Raw genomic sequence first — 21,523 nt, 5'->3', positions numbered from 1 at the left:
CCCATCATATGTTCACGTCTTGTCTTGTCATTAGGTGAATGATAATGGCAGGGAGAAGTAATCAACATTTTAAATGATTCGATTTGGCAGACAGTTTTTTTTATTATTTTTAACCTCCCAACATTATAATTGGAAGAGGAAGTGTAAACACTAGCATAGCTTATTATCTGAAATATGTAACTCCAAACACATTTTTGCTAATAGCAGCTGTTTAGCTGGTTAAACAAAGGTTATCCATGTGTTGCCAAAAATGTACTGTACGAGGAGAGGAGGATGAGAGAGCACCAACATCACCTATTCACTCATTTGTCAGCTGCAGACTAGCCAATGGAGTTGGTAGGGGAGGGGGGCGTAGAATTAGGTATTATATTACAGTCCTAACTATCCAAGGCCATGCCAGGCCAGGTAGATGACGATAAGTCCATGATGAGTGCTGAACTGAACTAAACCCTTGTCTTCCCTGGCTGGCAGACAGCTGGCTGTAGATTGATCATGGGACTGCAGGGCACAGGGGTGACGGAGGGGGCTGCGGCAGTGAAACATTAGATTCTGATTACATCTGAGAGGACAGACAGACTGAATCCTGCTGTGGTATTCACCACACAGCCTGAAGTCACAGTTTATCACCATATCAAACACTTCAGACTGTCAGAGCAGTAGGAGTGAAGCTGAGCTGTGTGTTTAGGTGTGTTTGTGTGTCCAGATGGCTTCCAAATGGTCTCAATTGGAGAGTGGGAGGAAGGGGCATATGAGATATGATCATGAGAGACGTGAAGACTGGAAGTTCTCAAACTCTTGTGGGGGTGACAAGATAAATGTGCTACCATGTCAGAAATAGTATAGCATCAGCATAGCAGCCTTTAGGGGTGGGGAGAAGGTGGTGCAGGGTCACACACACACACACACACACACAGGGCTAGCATCAACACCAGATGACATCTAGCTCACCACATGCTCCATCGCCTGGGTAGACCTGGATAGAGCAATCAGTATATGCAGGTCATTAGTCAACATATCCAGCCACCACAGGGTGTCTCCCTATCAGGCCCCAACACCATCCCCTAACATCTCACTCTATCTGTGGTTCACTTAAGGCCTGTTGGGAGGCCCCCTCCAGCCCTGGACGTACTACCCCAAATGAAGAACAGCGCTTGCTCTTTCGCATGGCACAGAGTTGGAAAGATAAGAGGAGACAGAGGGATGGAAGGATGGATGGATTGAGAGATAGAGCTCGTCCTCTGTCCTCCAACTCAAACCCCTTTTGATTCCTCTGATCAGTATCATAATCCACCGCCAAGAAGAAGGCTAATGAAGACCAGAGAGAGAGTAAGCTGACTGAGCATCTCTCATCTCCCATTCAGTCCTGCATTCTTCCATCCTCTGACCCACCAGGAATTTTAACCTTGTTATTTAAAGAGCCATTTATTTTGACAGTTGCCTGCAGCAGTGTGTGGTATCAACACACACAAATGCAGGCACGCACACAGACGGACACACCCAGAAAGCGATCACAGCCAGGATCAGAGTAAATGCTGATACACCTCTTATCAAGGTCTTCTGAGGCTTTTTTAGGAAAACAGAGGGTGTCAGTCACTCAGACAGGCCAGATAAAGCCTCCATCTCCCGGAGTGTCAGAGCCCATATGTAGTGCAGGAATGCTGCAGCTCGTGTGTTAACCAGCACCAACTACAGCCCTCCTCTAGCCTTTTGCCAAATGCCAGAGTTGACAGGTAGGCTGTGGCCGGTGTGTTTGATGTATGTAGTGTGTGTGTGTGTGCGTGTGTGCATATGCGTGTGTGTGTGTGTGTGTGTGCCTTACAGCCACAGCGCTGTGTATTGCTTGTCTGAAGGGCCCCGGACATCAAACAGCCAGTTGGTCAGCTGAGTCAACAGCGACAGAGGCATAACCTGGCCGTAACCCTGGAGATCAATGGCAGAGTGTGGGTGAGAGGGTGAAAGGGCCGTGGTGGGCCGTGGTGGTGGGCTCTACTCCACACCCTTTGATCCCACACAGATGAGAGGTGGGGTGAGCAGACTGAGGGAGAGAGAGATACTAACAGAGACAGCACTCATGCACAGAGAGGGGAGACCCAGGTTAAGACACACACAATGCTCCCCTCTTTCGAAACCAATAACTCACTGGGATCATTGTGAAAGGATCGGTCTAAGCTACAGTACACAGAGAAAGCAGCGGTGGCTGAGCTGATCTGAAGGAGATAGAACATGATTTATTAGCTGAGGTGAACTCTAAAAGGCCTTGGAATGTTTCATTGAAGGGAAGTATCAGCCAAAAGGCCTTTTCAATGGGAACATTGTGCTGTAGTGGTGTGTGTGTGTGTGTGTGTGTGTGTGTGTGTGTGTGTGTGTGTGTGTGTGTGTGTAGATCTTAATCATCTGATTGACTGAGGTGCTGGTAAGTAAGGTAAGGTGTGTAGGTGAACAACAACAAGAAACTGTTGGAGCAGTCTCCTCTGACTGCCTCTACACTAATATCCTACAGACAGGGTGTCCATGCTGACAGCCACGCACGCACGCACACACACATACACGTGAATACATGAGCACACACATTCATAGTCAAACACACTCATACACGCACACATACAGTGCCTTCAGACAATATTCATAACCCTCAACTTATTCCACATTTTGTTGTGTTACAGCCTGAATTCAAAATGGATTAAATAGATATGTTTTTCCTTGCTCATTTACACACAATACCCCATAATGACAAAGTGAAAACATATTTTTAGAAATGTTTGCACATTTACAGAAATATCTCATTCACATAAGTATTCACACCCCTGAGTCAATACATGTTAGAATCACATTTGGCAGCGATTGTACAATATTTGCCCATTATTGTCTTCAAAATTATTCAAGCTCTGTCAAATTGGTTGTTCTTTTTTATCCTGAAAAACTCCCTAGTCCTTAACGATTACATGCATACCCATAACATCATGCAGCCACCACTATGCTTGAAAATATGAAAAGTGGTACTCAGTAATGTGTTGTATTGGATTTGCCCCAAAGATAACACTTTGTATTCAGGACATCAAGTTCATTTCCTTGCAGTACTACATTAGTGCCTTGTTGCAAACAGGATGCATGTTTTGTTTATTCTGTACAGGCTTCCTTTTCACTCTATCAATTGGCTTAGTATTGTGGAGTAACTACAATGCTGTTGAGCTATCTTCAGTTTTCTCCTATCACAGCCATTCAATTCTGTAACTGTTAAAGTCACCATTGGCCTCATGGTGAAATCCCTGAGCGGTTTCCTTCCTTTAAGGCAACGGAGTTAGGAAGGACGCCTGTATCTTTGTAGTGACTGGGTGTATTGATACACTATCCAAAGTGTAATGAATAATTCCACCATGCTCAAAGGGATATTCAATGTCTGCTTTTTTATTTATTTTTACCCATCTACCAATATGTGCCCTTCTTTGCGATGCATTGGAAAACCTCCCTGTTCTTTGTGGTTGAACCGGTGTTTGAAATTCACTGCTCGACTGAGGGACCTTACAGATAATTGTATGTGTGGGGTACAGAGATGAGGTAGTCACTCAAAAATCATGTTAAACACGCTTATTTTAGCACACAGAGTCCATGCAACTTATTACAGTGAGGGAAAAAAGTATTTGATCCCCTGCTGATTTTGTACGTTTGCCCACTGACAAAGACATGATCAGTCTATAATTTTAATGGTAGGTTTATTTGAACAGTGAGAGACAGAATAACAACAAAAACATCCATAAAAACGCATGTCAAAAATGTTATAAAATGATTTGCATTTTAATGAGGGAAATAAGTATTTGACCCCTCTGCAAAACATGACAAGAACCCTTGTTGGCAATCACAGAGGTCAGACGTTTCTTGTAGTTGGCCACCAGGTTTGCACACATCTCAGGAGGGATTTTGTTCCACTCCTCTTTGCAGATCTTCTCCAAGTCATTAAGGTTTCGAGGCTGATGTTTGGCAACTCGAACCTTCAGCTCCCTCCACATATTTTCTACGGGATTAAGGTCTGGAGACTGGCTAGGCCACTCCAGGACCTTAATGTGCTTCTTCTTGAGCCACTCCTTTGTTGCCTTGGCCGTGTGTTTTGGGTCATTGTCATGCTGGAATACCCATCCACGACCCATTTTCAATGCCCTGGCTGAGGGAAGGAGGTTCTCACCCAAGATTTGACGGTACACCATCGTCCCTTTGATGCGGTGAAGTTGTCCTGTCCCCTTAGCAGAAAAACACCCCCAAAGCATAATGTTTCCACCTACATGTTTGACAGTGGGGATGGTGTTCTTGGGGTCATAGGCAGCATTCCTCCTCCTCCAAACACGGCGAGTTGAGTTGATGCCAAAGAGCTCGATTTTGGTCTCATCTGACCACAACACTTTCACCCAGTTCTCCTCTGAATCATTCAGATGTTCATTGGCAAACTTCAGACGGCCCTGTATATGTGCTTTCTTGATCAGGGGGACCTTGCGGGCGCTGCAGGATTTCAGTCCTTCACGGCGTAGTGTGTTACCAATTGTTTTCTTGGTGACTATGGTCCCAGCTGCCTTGAGATCATTGACAAGATCCTCCCGTGTAGTTCTGGGCTGATTCCTCACCGTTCTCATGATCATTGCAACTCCACGAGGTGAGATCTTGCATGGAGCCCCAGGCCGAGGGAGATTGACAGTTCTTTTGTGTTTCTTCCATTTGCGAATAATCGCACCAACTGTTGTCACCTTCTCACCAAGCAGCTTGGCGATGGTCTTGTAGCCCATTCCAGCCTTGTGTAGGTCTACAATCTTGTCCCTGACATCCTTGGAGAGCTCTTTGGTCTTGGCCATGGTGGAGAGTTTGGAATATGATTGATTGATTGCTTCTGTGGACATGTGTCTTTTATACAGGTAACAAACTGAGATTAGGAGCACTCCCTTTAAGAGTGTGCTCCTAATCTCAGCTCGTTACCTGTATAAAAGACACCTGGGAGCCAGAAATCTTTCTGATTGAGAGGGGGTCAAATACTTATTTCCCTCATTAAAATGCAAATCAATTTATAACATTTCTGACATGCGTTTTTCTGGATTTTTTGTTGTTGTTATTCTGTCTCTCACTGTTCAAATAAACCTACCATTAAAATTATAGACTGATCATGTCTTTGTCAGTGGGCAAACGTACAAAATCAGCAGGGGATCAAATGCTTTTTTCCCTCACTGTATGTGACTTGTTAAGCACATTTTTACTCCTGAACTTATTTAGTCTTGCCATAACAAAAGGGGTTGAATACATATTGACTCAAGACATTTCAGCTTTCATTTTTAAGGAATTTGTTACATTTTCCAAAAACATAATTCCACATTGACATTATTGGGTATTATGTGTAGGCCAGCAACAAAAATCTCAATGTAATCCATTTCAAATTCAGGCTGTAACAAAACAAAATGTGGAAAAGGTCAAGGGGTGTGAATACTTTCTGAAGGCACTGTAGGAACACACATGCACACACACTGTAAAGAATGCTGTGGAGGAAAGGGGGGGGGGGGGCTAAATCCTATGTGCTTTTAACGTAACAGTGTAGCCTATACTTTGAGCCCCAAAACATGAAGGTGTCAGAGCTCCAGGGCTTTTTTAACAGGAGCTTTTGAAGCATATGTTTACAATAAACACAACATTTAAAACCTAGGATTACCGCTCCGTTTGCACAGCTGTTTGGAAGCCAATTCCAACATTTGTAAATATGCTTTCTTTCTATTGGTTTTGATTTGACTCTTACCCTATGAGGTCCGGAACCTGCTGGTTTTCTGTTCTACCTGATAATTAATTGCACCCGTCTAAATCAGTCCCTGACTATAAAAAAATGCAGTGGAACTGTCTTTGAAGTCCAGAGTCAGGGTTGGGTAGGTTACTTTGTAATCCGTTACAGTTACCTATCCAAAATTGTAATCAGTAACGTAACTTTTGGATTACCCAAACTCAGTAATTTAATTGGATTACTTTCAGATTATTTTGCCCTGCTTAAGAGGCATTAGAAGAAGAGAAAAATGAATATTACCAATTGAACCAATGTTAAGAGTTTACATAGCTGGCCATAAATGGATGTTGCATTTTACTTTATGGGTTGGTTATGTAGGCTTTCTATAACCCATTGCTTTCTACTACAGATAATAATATGATCTTTCCACTCATTCCAATTAATTTAATACATCTTGATCTTCAAGAATAGGACTTGGAAAATATGGAAATATAGATTAGCCAAATTGTTTTACCTGAGCATAAGGACTAATTAGCCTACTCTGTTGTTTATGATTTTGTTGTCATGGAGGACTGATTGGGCTCATTTCTTTGAGCACTACCGAAAAGCGCTCTTTGCATTTAAAAAATGTACGCCATACGCTGCATTTGCTAAAGAGGCCTATTGTTTACGTTTTTATTGGTGACACTTTGATATCTTGATAATTTGCAGCTGTTTAAGTCTATAAAAAGTGTGTGTCCGTTAGACCTATGGAAATTATTTTTGAGCAATAAAAGCCCCACTCATGGTCTTCTTAAATTAAACTTGTTTTTGACAGTATGGAGCACAATACCACGGGTGAGTTTAGAAGGGAGGAACTCGCTGAAACTTTAATTCCATAGGCTGGGATCCGCACTATGCAGCTGTTGAAAGAGCGCATTTTATACTGGCTGACCACTGGGGCATATTCATTACCCCGATTCTGTTGCAAAACCTTTCTTAAACGGAAGCAAACGGAACGAAACGGAGAGAGACCTAGCTGAATTTGTCCAAGAGAAACTCTCGTTTTACTCTGTTTTCTTCTTAAACAGTAAACGGTTTCCTTAATGAATATACCCCTGGTCGCAAAAACAATGATTGACACGCAGCTTAAACTTCTTCAATTAAACCATTATTGGGGTAAAATACACATATATAGTTGTGAACAGCCATCCACATTCACAAAATCCACAATCCGTAAGGCGCAAATGGCTAAATGAGGGAGCAGCAGTCTGAATCACATCAATGCACAATGTAGCCTAGATACCAATAATAAGTGATATCCGTATCGCCCGTAGGCTACACCACTGCTGTCGTCCTTACCTCCATTGGAAGACATAGCTTGGACTACAAAAGCCTATTCCTGCTTTTTTCCCGCGATCCATCAAACGCATCATCATAGTGGTCTCTGACTTGTAATCAGACTCGCTCAGGTGGAACAAATTTAAACACGCGCCTTTTTTCAAAGCTGATTTCAATGTCATTGAGAAAACAGAAAGGTGTTAAATAGTTTTTTTCACTAAAACATCCATTATGAATTTAAAAGTCATCCTAGAAGTAATCATCTAGTTTTTCAAAATATCTGTAATCTGTTTACAATATCTTTCCTTTTAATGTAACGGATTACAACTATTTAAAAAAAATCAGTTACATGTAACAGATTAGATGTAATCCGTTACTCCCCAACCCTGTCCAGAGTTGAGTTTGAGGGCGATAGAGGGCGATAGCTTAATCTGTCCAAATACATGATATGATAACTGCCTGAGGGTCTAATTACATATTTATAAGGATCTGTGTAATACACTTTACACAATCTGCTGAGTATTTAGCCTAGTGCTAGCTTGGTGCCGTCCACAGATTATTATTGGTGGATGATCCCAGGTGGTTGTTTTGGCTGACTACAGGAGTAGCTGCTGGTGCTGCTCATCTGGAGGAGCACAATCATCTTTGGTCAAAAATAAAATAAAAACATTTCTCATAGCCAGGTCTAATCTGACGAACTGATCTTCATAGTAAGCACATAAGCACATGATATTGGCACAACATAGATAATGGGTTTGCAGGAGGATGAGTTGTGGATGAGCAGAGATCAGTGGAGGATCTGTATGTGGCTGGCTGACTCACCCGCTCGGTGCAGGCCGCTGTCGTCCTCAGCTTCTCCTCGATCTCCTTCCCGATCTTCTGCACCGTCACCTGGGTCTGCTTGATGGCTCTCTGGGCTGTGTGGAGCCTAGAAAGTACAGGGAGGAAGAACATAAGGATATTAACCAACAGCTCAAAAGGCTCTTTACCTCAGGAACTAAACAGACATGTGCTGTATAATAGAGGATGCTTGTAATTTATGTGATGCTGACAGATTTACAGTAAAACTGCAGGAGAGTAAATAAATAACTACACAGAAGAACAGAGGACAGACTCTCCTCTCCGGACAGTGTAACGTCAGCCATCTTGTTAGCTGCGCTATTTGTTAATGTTATATAGGTTTGTTTGGAGGAAAGAGGGAGTTTGTTTCCCTCATTGTTTAAAGTGGTTATTGAGAACATCGAAAGAACAAAGTTCATTATAATTACTCTTAAGATGTATTCCTATAGACTCAGGAGACGTATCAAGTTTTCAAATACCCAAGAACCACAAATAACCCACCAGTATTTTAATCACTTTTATTTTCTAATATATCTAACCACAATTTAAGGCTTGAATGTTGCCCTATGGACCTAAACCTATTAAATCCAGACCACTGAGAGAAACCTCAACGGCCATTTAATAAACCCGCACCACAAACATGGAAGACATTCCCAAAACCTTTGGGTACTGAAGTCATTCATTCATTGTCCTCTCTGGAGAGGGAACAATAACAACAATACCAAAAGACAAGCCAGAACATTATTGCAGCTATCAATCACAGACTTGATTAACTCTCCAAGTATGCTTTCAACAGCTCCAGGCCTCATGGGGAGGGAGGGAGAGAGGGAGGGAGACTGAGCTGCTCCCCACAACAGAGCTGCCCCAGGGACATGGACTAATAGGAACAGACAACCATCACACCAGGCTGAGATATGAGGGTCCTCCTCACACGCAGGAGGAGGGCAGCCATTAGCAATAATATTGTCAGAGAGACTCGAGATCATCCTTGTTTTGTCTAATTTACAGACACGCTCAACGGGAGGTAAGCGTTAGATGTGGCGGTGTGGCTGGCAGTTCCTGACCCATTCTCTCTCATCTAAAGTATGAATGGTTCTACCATCTGGTCTGGTCCGGGGGCTGGTCTCCCGATGGAGCGATGTGGTTATCTTTCAGCCCCCCTGCCCCAACCCACCATTCCACCTCTTTCAGGAGCAGGCTGTTCCTCACATCTCCATCCTAAAATCCCTCCTTCTGTCTGTTGTTCGCTACTAGTGAACCCTGAGGATTATCATATTCTTACACTCTCCAGGACTAACCTAAGTGCCGCCTGACCTGTATTTAATAGTAATATCACAGCACTTCTTAACCCAGATAATGCTAAGGCAGATTCCCGCCCCAAACCACTATGCATAGTCTTGTCAATCAATGCGCCAAAACCAGTGCAGAGTAATTCAGCTTTTGGCTGAATCAGTGGACTTGGTGGAAGCCACAAAGACTCTTTTAAGGGCCCAGGATTGTGGATAATCCTGTATGGGTGCAAAAACACTTTTTTCATACTCCACCTCTGGGGCCTTTTAAACTGTCATCAGGGGCCAGGTAAACTGAGGGTTGGTGGTTTCCCCTTCCTCTGGCACTTATAACATAAGGGGAATATTCAACCACATCTTTCTTCTAAAATTCCTACTATGTTTCTTTCTTAAAAATCCTCAATCATTCCCAACACCTCACTTCGGAGCACGAATCTGAAAAGAATCCTTTTGGTCTTCCCCAACTTACCACAATCTCAAAATTGATCAAAATAATTAACAAAAATGGTCTCTGTGACTACGGACATTTTCTTCACTACGTGACTGCAACCACCTGGGTCCACACACACCTCTCTCAGTAAAGGTTACATTAAGCAGGGTGGCGTGGAGCCACAGCTCTTTCAGATACACGTCCCTCTTTTCACTCACGTATCCCATATCCGTTGCTTTCTTTCCTCAATTTTCTCAAATTAGGTAATTAGCTAAATCAGTGAGGCTAAAAACTCCATTCCTCTATCCATGCTGTACAAGGCAGCTAGTTGTCTGCCAATAAGTAATCTAGGCTCCATACAGCATGGGCCTTTTGGAGTCGTGGTGGTGAAGGGGGGGTGCAGCTCATTCCCACTGCTTGCTCTTGAATGTGGCCATGTGTGAGCAGCAGCTCTGGGTATTAGTCCATGAACTATATACTCTCCTCTCATGATACAACAACCACTTGTGGTTGAGTTCATAGTGGTTGCAGTGGGGAATGTGGTCATGGCAGAGTGAGAATGTGGCCTGTGGTCATGGTAGAAGTGGAAGTTGAGAAAAGGGGTATTGCTTAGGTATGCAGTCTCTTTTAGTGGGTTTTATGCCTGACCCTCCATAAAATTGGTTTACACTAATCCAGCTCTCTGAGATATTTCCACAGATCTAGAGTGCCTCCAGCCCCCTCCATGTTTTTTCATTAAAACGCTGTTCCTCAGACACCTCAGGATATTACTGTGTGTGGTAGGAGGACGGAGCCCAGCCCAACACTCATCACTCCTGTATCTTCAGTAAGTGGGGTCAGACACTAACTCCTAATGATTTCACACTTTAAGAAAGGAGAGAGGGAAAAATCTCTACTACAATCATTCACTTTTCTTTCCTTTTCAACCTGCCTGGGAAGACAACGATAGCCGTTGGAGATAGCCCTAGGAAACGTCAGAGCAAAGCCATTTTGACAGCTTTATCAGTCAGAGGTGATTGCGATGGAGGAATCTGATATGGCCACCTCCCCTAGGTGAGTGCTGTTATCTCCCCAGTCCTTCACGCATGTCTGAAACCCTTATCAGCTCTACCAGTCTGAGGCTAGGAGGGCTGGGGCCAGGACCCCTGGATCACAGGGTGGAGGGAGGTGAACAAGTCCCCGGCCTTTATGCCCTCACTGGGGCAGTACAACCACCAGGCTGGCACCCACCCCTCCAGAAAACACACTGAACCATAACAACTTTCCTTTTCTACAACATGAGGAGGACTAGTGAAAATGACAACTAGGGATTACTTGGAGTTACGATTCAAATAAGTACGCATTTCAGATGTGCTTCAAAAGGACATTCAGTCCTTGATTTAAGATTGATAGGCATCTGAAAATAATAACATATGTTGGCTTAAAACTCTAAATCAGTAGGTGGGTGAATGCCTGATAAAAGCATGTTAATTCCAACAAGACTGTTGTTGAACTTTCAAATGGAACATTTGCCCTAAACAGACAGCTGCTTGGAAGCCATCTTTAAATAATTATTGTTTGCGATGCTGCGTCTCGCAGAATTAAGGGAGTAAAGAAGTAAGGGTTGATGGATTTACGAGTGGCAAAATCAATTAACATTGTAATAAATACAAAATGGCATTGACTTTCTGACCTTAAAACACATCCAGTACGTAGTAACTCTTTCCAGAGTGGCCTCCCCAAAGCACTGGCTCTGATGGCCTGTACCATTCATGGATTCATTTACCCAACTGATGATCTCCAAATAAATATTTACCATGGTTTATACGTAGTGCAACAGGCCAGCAAACGCAATCTCGCAATCAGTGCAGAGCAACAGCAAAGGCAGATGTATCATCTGGCTTACAGAGATAAAGGTAGGAGAACAACTGGGGGAAAAGAGAGAGAAAGAGAAGGGCAATCAGTGAAGAACAAACACCACTGGAAATACAACCCTTATTTATGGATGATTTATTTTCCCTTTTGTACTTCAACTATTTGCACATTTTTACAACACTGTACACATAGCCATAATATACCATTTTAGTGTAATGTTTACTGTTCATTTCTGACTGTTTATTTCACTTTTGTTTTTATCCATTTCACTTGCTTTGGCAATGTAAACATGTTCCCCATGCCAATAAAGCTCTTAGAATTGAATTGAAAGAGAAAGAGAGAGAAAGGGGAAAAGATATCCCATCCTCTGTCCCTCTGAAGAATAGAGTATGGGCACATCGAAACAAAACACATTTCATTGCCTTACATAGCGTTGGGGGTTGAGATCTTGCTCTCCTCAATCACAAAGCAGTTGATGAGATAGCTTAAAGCCTGGGTCCATTCCATTTTTCCACAATGGCTTGCAGCGGTTCTTGGTTTTTGTTCGTTTGCATGCATTTTACATCCCCCCACCCCTCCCACATATCGTTCCAACGCTGTGCTTTTTGTTTTGAGGGACCGCTTGATGTCGCAGGCATGGACATTTTTTGTGGATCTTTTGTGTTGGAGAGAGAAAGTGAGGAAGCGAGGTGCAGTCTGGTGCAGTTGGTATCTAAGAAAACATAATAAGAGGGGGGTAGGGGAGGAGGTTGATAAAACACTTTTCTTTTTCTGTGTGATACGATGGGTTTAATTTCTGAAATGCTCTTTATGTTTTGGGCCCCTTTCCACCTCCGCTTCCTCAGTCTACAGATATAAGTCAGAGACACAGACAGACACAAACACTTTACAGACAGGCCTGGAACATAGGCTGGAAGAGAGACAACTTGATCAGACATATACTTTTACTAAATGGACTAATAGTTCAAAGTAACAGCTTAAAACTACTCATCTGAGCATACTGATTAAATCAATCATCAATTAATTGTGACTGTTTGATGTCACAAATGAAACCAATAGAATACATTCACGCCCTTAGCCATTTATATTTTAGCAAAAAAAAAATAGATATAGATTGTATGTTTTACAGATAATGTAAATATGTAATAGGTACCCAACAAACAACAACATAAAGGAAGGGTGAAAAGAGGCAGAGGGGAGACATAGTTGGAAAACCAAATAAACACCTTCCTTGGAAAACCAAATAAACACCTTCCATTCTGCAGCATACCTGGACCTCAACAGCTTGGCGGAGAATGTCAACACTTTTTACCCTGTCGCTATTCACCTCACATTTCACCATTGTCCCCCCCTATGTACATGGAGGGGGAGATAAGATTGTCCCCCCACAGAAAATATTTTGGTGCGCCTGCATTTGCACCTTCTCTCTGTGGATGGATGGATGGATGGATGTCTCATTATCGACTTCCTCCAAGATGTAAGTCAACAAGCTTGGTTTACAATACATGGCAACTTAAGAGAAAAATGCATGCTGGGAAACCCCGTGAGTGACCCTGAGAAAGGATACTTTAGTCTTCTAAGGTCACAGAGAGGCCAGACCCCTTGCAGTTGATTATAGACTAGAGGTTCCCACCTCCTCCCCTGCCACCAGAGAAACCCCCCTCACCTCAGCCTAAACCCAAAGTGTCCCTCTAGGTCACTAAAGCTGCCGGGGGTAATGAACCCAACAATAAACAACTAATATCCTTATCGCACGAAGACCCGCCTTTTACCACCACTGTTACATCAATTAGGATCAAAGTTAGGGCCTAGCGGGTCTACTCCCCTACTGTCTCTGTAATTGGGAAAACACAACACAATGAGTGGCCAATCTGGCAATGCTACTCTAATGCATGAGATGCCATGAGATGGAGTAATCTGACTTAAGATCGAGGGAAGAATGCAGCCCTAGATCACCAGTTTAAGGTTAGGGCTGACAGCAGTGTTCGCTGTCCGCCAGCGAGCAATGTTGGGCCCGGCAGAAAGAAAGCGATAGAGCCTATTCAACCAGAAGCAGGAACACTCAGGAGTCTACATGGGCACCAAACAGAAGCAAACTGAACGAAACGGAGAGGAACTACATGAAATTGTCCAATAAGAAAAGCATGATTGTTGTTAATTTGCTACGGTGTGCACTAATTAACAAGACCCAGGAGTCTACATGGGCCTAGTGGCTGGAAACAAACAGAGAATGCAGGCTACTGACGTGGCGTGAGAGACTCTTAGTTTCTCCCATTTGAACACCTTGAAAATAAAAAACAGACAAAAACATGTCTTGACATAACTCTAATATACTAATACAACACATGAAACAGTAGCCTAACGCATGGGTTTAGGGATAGCGAAGAAAAATAGATTTCCAAACTAGGTTTGGAGCTCAGAGGAGTGTTAGGGCGAATAGCTGCAAAAATGGCCCAGAGGACCACCTCTTACAACAGGAGTCCCTCAGCACCTACAGGGCTTGTTTTGATACTGCCCAAGTACACTCCTGAGGTGTGATAGCAAAACAGCATAGCCACGTCCATATTATGCACAGTGATTTGGGGTTTAGTAACCAGTTTGTTTTCTGTAGTCTGACTGGTGGTGTTGGGACCCTGGGGGTTAGCTCTCTGGGCCTGGAGTGGGCCAGCTGTTTAAACGGGTCCCCTTAATCCGGCCCAGAACAATATCCTGTGGCTAAGAGCTGAAGGTTGAAGAGGGGCGCCCAGCCAGCAGGCGACCCACAGGACTGCTATGAGACCAGGCACTAACTACAGGAAAGGCTTATCGCCTCTGCTAGACACTGGGTCAGGGCAGACCCCCTCTAGACTTCACAGTAGAACACTGCTTCCGTTTTCACACACTGAACTCACTGAACATAGGAGGGAGGCCAGTAAAATAAATGATCTGAGAATACAGGGAAAGAACAACATGGCATTGATAGAAGGGAAAAGGATTCATCTGACATTAATCTATGTGTTAAGAATGTGGAATTCTGTGGCTCATCTGTTCAACGAATTATGTGTAGGGCCTATGGGTTGAGTGAAACAATCGTATTGCTATAGATTCAACATTTTATCAGCCAATGTACAAAACATTTGGAACACCTGCTCTTTCCATGACAGACTGACCAGAAGAGCTATGATCCCTATGGATGTCACTTGTTAAATCCACTTCAAAATCAGTGTACAGTTGAAGTCGGAAGTTTACATACACCTTAGCCAAATACATTTAAACTCAGTTTTTCACAATTCCTGACATTTAATCCTAATACAAATTCCCTGTCTTAGGTCAGTTAGGATCACCACTTTATTTTAAGAATGTGAAATGTCAGAATAATAGTAGAGAGTGATTTATTTCAGCTTTTATTTATTTCATCACATTCCCAGTGGGTCAGAAGTTTACATACACTCAAGTAGTATTTGGTAGCATTGCCTTTAAATTGTTTAACTTGGGTCAAACATTTCAGGTAGCCTTCCACAAGCTTCCCACAATAAGTTGGGTGAATTTTGGCCCATTCCTCCTGACAGAGCTGGTGTAACTGAGTCAGGTTTGTAGGCCTTCTTGCTCGCACACGTTTTTTCAGTTCTGCCCAAAAATGTTGTATAGGATTGAGGTCAGGGCTTTGTGATGGCCACTCCAATACCTTGACTTTGTTGTCCTTAAGCCATTTTGCCACAACTTTGGAAGTATGCTTGGGGTCATTGTCCATTTGGAAGACCCATTTGCGACCAAGCTTTAACTTCCTGACTGATGTCTTGAGATGTCGCTTCAATATATCCACATAATTTTCCTTCCTCATGATGCCATCTATTTTGTGAAGTGCACCAGTCCCTCCTGCAGCAAAGCACCCCCACAGCATGATGCTGCCACCCCCGTGCTTCACGGTTGGGATGGTGTTCTTCGGCTTGCAAGCACCCCCTTTCTCCTCCAAACATAACGATGGTCATTATGGCCAAACAGTTCTATTTTTGTTTCATCAGACCAGAGGACATTTCTCCAAAAAGTACGATCTTTGTCCCCATGTGCAGTTGCAAACCGTAGTCTGGCTTTTTTATGGTGGTTTTGGAGCAGTGGCTTCTTCCTTGCTGAGTGGTATTTCATGTTATGTCGATATAGGACTCGTTTTACTGTGGATATAGATACTTCTGTACCTGTTTCCTCCAGCATCTTCACAAGGTCCTTTGCTGTTGTTCTGGGATTGATTTGCACTTTTCGCACCAAAGTACGTTCATCTCTACGAGACAGAACACGTCTCCTTCCTGAGCGGTATGACGGCTGCATGGTCCCATTGTGTAAATACTTGCGTACTATTGTTTGTACAGATGAACGCGGTACCTTCAGGCGATTGGAAATTGCTCCCAAGGATGAACCAGACTTGTGGAGGTCTACAATTTTATTTCCTGAGGTCTTGGGTGATTTGTTTTGATTTTCTCATGATGTCAAGCAAAGAGGCACTGCGTTTGAAAGTAGGCCTTGAAATACATCTACAGGTACACCTCCAATTGACTAAAATGATGTCAATTAGCCTATCAGAAGCTTCTAAAATTTTCCAAGCTGTTTAAAGGCACAGTCAACTTAGTGTATGTAAACTTCTGACCCAGAAGGGTATGGTAGTAGATGCCAGGCGCACTGGTTTGAGTGTGTCAAGAACTGCAACACGGCTGAGTTTTTCACATACAACAGTTTCCCGTGTGTATCAAGAATGGTCCACCACCCAAAGGACATCCAGGAACCGGAATTCAGCGGATCAGCCTATGTTTTTCCACTCCTCAATTGTCCAGTATTGGTGATCGCGTGCCCACTGGAGCCGCTTCTTTTTGTTTTTAGCTGATAGGAGTGGAACCCAGTGTGGTCGTCTGCTGCAATAGCCCATCGGTGACAAGGACAGACGAGTTGTGCGTTCTAAGATACCGTTCTGCACACCACTGTTGTAATGCGCCATTATTTGCCTGTTTGTGGCCCACCTGTTAGCTTGCACAATTCTTGCCATTATCCATCGACCGCACATCAACTAGCTGTTTTCGGCCACAGGACTGCCTCTGACTGGATGTTTTTTGTTTGTTGTTCCATTCTCGGTAAAACCTAGATACTGTCATACGTGAAAAGCTCAGGAGGCTGGCTGTTTCTGAGATACTGGAACGGGCACACCTGGCACCGACGATCATACCACGCTCAGTCGCTTTTTTTCATTCTCACGTTCAATCAAACAGTAACTGAATGCCTCGATGCCTGTCTGCCTGCTTTATATATCCAGCCACAGCCACGTGGCTCACTGTCTGTAGGAGCGAACCATTTTCGTGAACGGGGTGGTGTACCTAATAAACTGTATATACCCTGTGCTAAAATTATACATGCACGAATTAAAGTGCATACACATACACTACCAGTCAAAAGTTTTAGAACACCTACTCATTCCAGGGTTTTTCTTTATTTTTACTACTTTCTACATTGTAGAATAATAGTGAAGACATCAAAACTATGAAATAACACGTACGGAATCATGTAGTAACCAAAAAAGTGTTAAACAAATCAAAATACATTTTATATTTGAGATTCTTCAAATAGCCACCATTTGCCTTGACAGCTTTGCACCCTCTTGGCATTCTCTCAACCAGCTTCACCTGGAATGCTTTTCCAACAGGCTTGAAGGAGTTCCCACATATGCTGAGCACTTGTTGGCTGCTTTTCCTTCACTCTGTCGTCCGACTCTTCCCAAACCATCTCAATTTGGTTGAGGTCGGGAGATTGTGGAGGCCAGGTCATCTGATGCAGCACTCCATCACTCTCCTTCTTAGTAAAATAGCCCTTACACAGCCTGGAGGTGTGTTGGGTCATTGTCCTGTTGAAAAACAAATGATAGTCCCACTAAGCCCAAACCAGATGGGATGACGTATCGCAGCAGAATTCTGTGGTAGCCATGCTCGTTAAGTGTGCCTTGATTTCTAAATAAATCACAGACAGTGTCACCAGCAAAGTACCCCCACACCATAACACCTCCTCCATGCTTTACGGTGGGAAATACACATGCGGAGATCATCCGTTCACCCACACTTTTTGAAGAATCTCAAATATTAAATATATTTTGATTTGTTTAACACTTTTTTGGTTGCTACATTATTCCATATGTGTTATTTCATCGTTTTGATGTCTTCACTATTATTCTACAATATAGAAAATAGTAAAAATAAAGAGAAATCCTTGAATGAGTAGGCGTTCTAAAACTTTTGACCGGTAGTGTAGATGTAATTCGCTTTCGTTTTACAACTGTGAATAAGATTCCTGGAGCCACTCGAGTACTAGGACTACATTTGCACCCAAGGCACTTGAGTCTAATGTTCAAAAACACATTATCAGGACAAAAAGCCAAAATAGGCGTCCACCCAAGATAAACTGATAGTCTGTGGACAGACAGACAGCGCTCCAAACAGACTGCTGGACACATACAGCCCCTCTCATCTCCTCGTTTCGCTTCCACAGTCTGTCAACATCCCAACGCCACTTAGTCATCTGAACGCCATCCAAACCTACTTCTGATCCAATCAGATCATTTAATTCCCCATAGCCTATATGCACACACTGGACTCTACCCACACACTCACACCCCAACACACACATGCGCACACATGCATACTGACGCCACACACACTTTCACACTCACCACATAGGCTGCTGCTACTGTCTATCATCTCTCCTGTTGCCTAGTTTACCCCTACCTATACGTACATAGCTACCTCAATTACCTCGTAGCCCTGCAGATCGACTCGGTACTGGTTCTCCCTGTATACAGCCATGTTATTTGAACTCGTTATTGTTATTCGTTATTAACTGTGTATTTATTCCTCGTTTCACTATTTAGATTCATTTATCTTTAACAGGTACATTATCCATTTCAAATTATAAGTAGAATAAAACTTGTACCCGTAGGCTGCCACTCAAAAGAAAAAGAAAAAACAGTAAGAAGTATATACAGAATTTAATAATAAATAATATATTCAGGAAAATAAAACAAAAACAAAATAAGTGGGCTTCCACCACCAACCTCCCATCCCATTCCCCCAACCCCACCCAGCCAAAATGTTTCCATCCAAACCCCTCACCCCCCTTCCCACTCCCCCTAGCAATGAAGGTTGCTCGTCAGTCACCCACCACTAATAGTAACTGTATCCACTGGTGAATTGGGAGAGAGTGAGGTGATTGCCATGTAAGAGCCAACGTTTTTTGGGGCCGTGCTGCCTGCCAGCAGCAATCGTCTCTGATTGAGAGATTAAAGGAGCTATCATTGTTAAGTAACATAATAGATGCAAAGCATTTCATATTTAAATTCATGCACTTCTAAATGAATTGTTTTACTTTTCATTTGACTGCAGGGCACTCCCACATCATATGGAGGAATGTGCCTACCTGATTTAGGGGACACAGTGAACAGTAAAACATTTCCTTGGTGTCCTTGGTGTCATTTTGATTCCCAGTTACATTGTTTTTCAATTTTGCGCCATATAGAAATCGTATGCGCAATAATAGGACCAAAGCGTAGTTTACATTGTTTAAGGGATATATCAGTAAAGACCACCTCTTCCAAGGCAATAGGATACACCATATTTCTCTCTATACTCAGCCAGGGGGCGGAATAATCATGTGAAACCAATTTAGGACAAAATGCTAATGCCTGGAAATACAATTTAAAGTTTGGTACGGATAGTCCTCCTACGTCTTCCCTCTTTGCAAGTTTGTTAATTTTACCTTGCCATATACATTTTGAAACCGCACTATGGATTTTATCCCAATAGCCAGAAGGGGGAGACAAGGGAAGCATTGAACTACAGAAATTCAGCCGTTGCAATCTATTCATTTTTACAATAGATATTCGGCCGGTTAAAGCAACTGGGATATTAGTCCATCTACTGAGGTCGAATTTAATTGATTTGAGCATTCTGTTCAAGTTTCTGGAAATTGTTTTATCTATGGAAGTAAATACTGTATATCTATTCACAAATATTTAAAATGGGAAAGGATTGGGATTCCATAAGTAGAGATGGAGTCCTCCATCGGGGTCTTGAGAGGCAGTAGGGCAGATTTGGTTAGATTTATTTTTGAACTTGAGCTGAATTTGTCTATCATCTTCAAAGCTTTTGGGAGGGATTGAGATACATTGTCTAGATAAAGTCAGATATTATTGGCATATAATGAGATGACGTGATCCGCAGAATTGAGAGATATTGGTGTAATTTCATTTGATTGTCAAATTGCCTGGGCCAGGGACTACATCTCTGTAGCTCAATTGGTAGAGCATGGCGCTTGTAACGCCAGGGTAGTGGGTTCGATTCCCCGGGACCACCCATACGTAAATATGTATGCGTACATGACTGTAAGTCGCTTTGGATAAAAGCATCTGCTAAATGGCATATTATATTATTATATTATTATATATACAATAAAAATAGCAGAGGTGAGATGGGATCACCTTGCCTGCTACTTCTAGTTAATTTTGAACAGAACAGAGCAGGTATTGCCTGTTACTACATTTGCTTTGGCCTGTGTACAATACACCAAGACAGAGATAGTAAGTAGAAGTTACCTCTAATATAACCACAGATCTAGGTGAAACAAAAAGTTAATTATCATTACTCTACTCCCAATTGTAAACATGACCCTGTATCGGTGGTTCCAGGAGCATCTTGGTCGTTCTACCTGGTTCTTCCCTCCCTCTGCCCCACAGGTCCTGGTGCATCTTGACTGTTCTCCCTGGCTTTCCCCTCCATCTGCTCCCCCAGGCCCAGCTCTACAGAGGAAGTGCAGTGTTTTCCATAAGGGCCAGCCGTCGGTTAAATAGCCGATAACAGACTTATTGTAAGCCGGCTACTTTTTCCACTTAATAAATTAACTAGGCTTCTTTTCATTTAAAAGTTTCAATTCGCTAGTCAGAAAAGTCTGTATAGCCTTCTCCAGCTAGAATGAACGATATGCATCTTGTAGTGATCTATTGATACATTCACAATGCGAACGATGACGGGGAAACTGTTAGTTTGTCTGTCTGCTGTCTGTCCCGCCTCTCGGTACCAGTGTTATTTTTGTACGATGTGGTTGGCTGCAGTCAAATTTGTTTTCATGAAGGTAGAGCATGATGCTTCTTTATCGTCTCCTGTGAGTGAATTTACATGTCCCATGTAAGTGGTAATGATGAGTTGAAATCCACTTAATTATTGTTTTGTGGAACATTAATTTATTTTATTTTGCGTGTTTCATAGGCCTATACAGTCACAGAGTTGGGGCACATAGGCTATTTACTGTGCTTAGATTGACGACCGAACAGCAACTGTTGACTAGTTTATAAAAGTTGTCGAACTGACTGAAACAAGTCAGTCTCCTTTATCCCTTTGATATTCATTAATCATACAACGTAGTTATATGTCCTGGAAATCGAAATCGGGACAAGTAGACCAAAGATCTTGGTTGTATTTTCCTAGGATTCAAAGCCCATGTCGAGACATGCCAGAGATCGCTAAAGTGACTTGTCAGTATAGGCTAGTGATGGGTTGTTCGCAAACCTCATTTGGCTCCCTAATTTGCATACTGGTAGGTAGGGCTGGGAATTGCTAGGGACCTCACTATTTGATATTATCACAATACCTAGGTGCCAATACGATACGTATTGCGATTCTCACGATTCTATATGTATTGCGATTCGATTGTCATTCGATGTTCCAAACATATTGCAATCTACTGTAGAGATAGCCTGCAGAGCTCTATCATACTATCCAGGTCTGTGCCCAAACAGTTTGAGCTCCTACTTCTAAAAATCACCTTTCCAGAAATAAGTCTCTCACTGTTGCCGCTTGCTACAGACGCCCCTCAGCCCCCAGCTGTGCCCTGGACACCATATGTGAATTGATTGCCCCCCATTTATCCTCAGAGTTCGTACTGCTTGGTGACCTAAATTGGGATATGCTTAACACACCGGCCATCCTACAATCCAAACTAGATGCCCTCAATCTCACACAAATGATCAAGGAACCTACCAGCTACAACCCT

General features: G+C 42.8%; 1 protein-coding gene across 1 annotated transcript in view; it reads right to left on the bottom strand.

Moving 5' to 3' along the window:
• Window positions 1-21,523, bottom strand: part of LOC121573580 (UV radiation resistance-associated gene protein-like) — a 152,287-nt gene that overhangs the window by 96,475 nt on the left and 34,289 nt on the right. The window contains exon 7 of the mRNA XM_041885670.2: window positions 7,883-7,988. Coding sequence (XP_041741604.1) covers window positions 7,883-7,988 — 106 coding nt within the window. The remainder of the gene's footprint in view (window positions 1-7,882; window positions 7,989-21,523) is intronic.

The sequence above is a fragment of the Coregonus clupeaformis genome, chromosome 9 (genome assembly GCF_020615455.1).
Source record: "Coregonus clupeaformis isolate EN_2021a chromosome 9, ASM2061545v1, whole genome shotgun sequence".
NCBI classification, from domain to species: Eukaryota; Metazoa; Chordata; class Actinopteri; order Salmoniformes; family Salmonidae; genus Coregonus; species Coregonus clupeaformis.
This window is presented reverse-complemented; position numbering and strand designations above follow the sequence as displayed.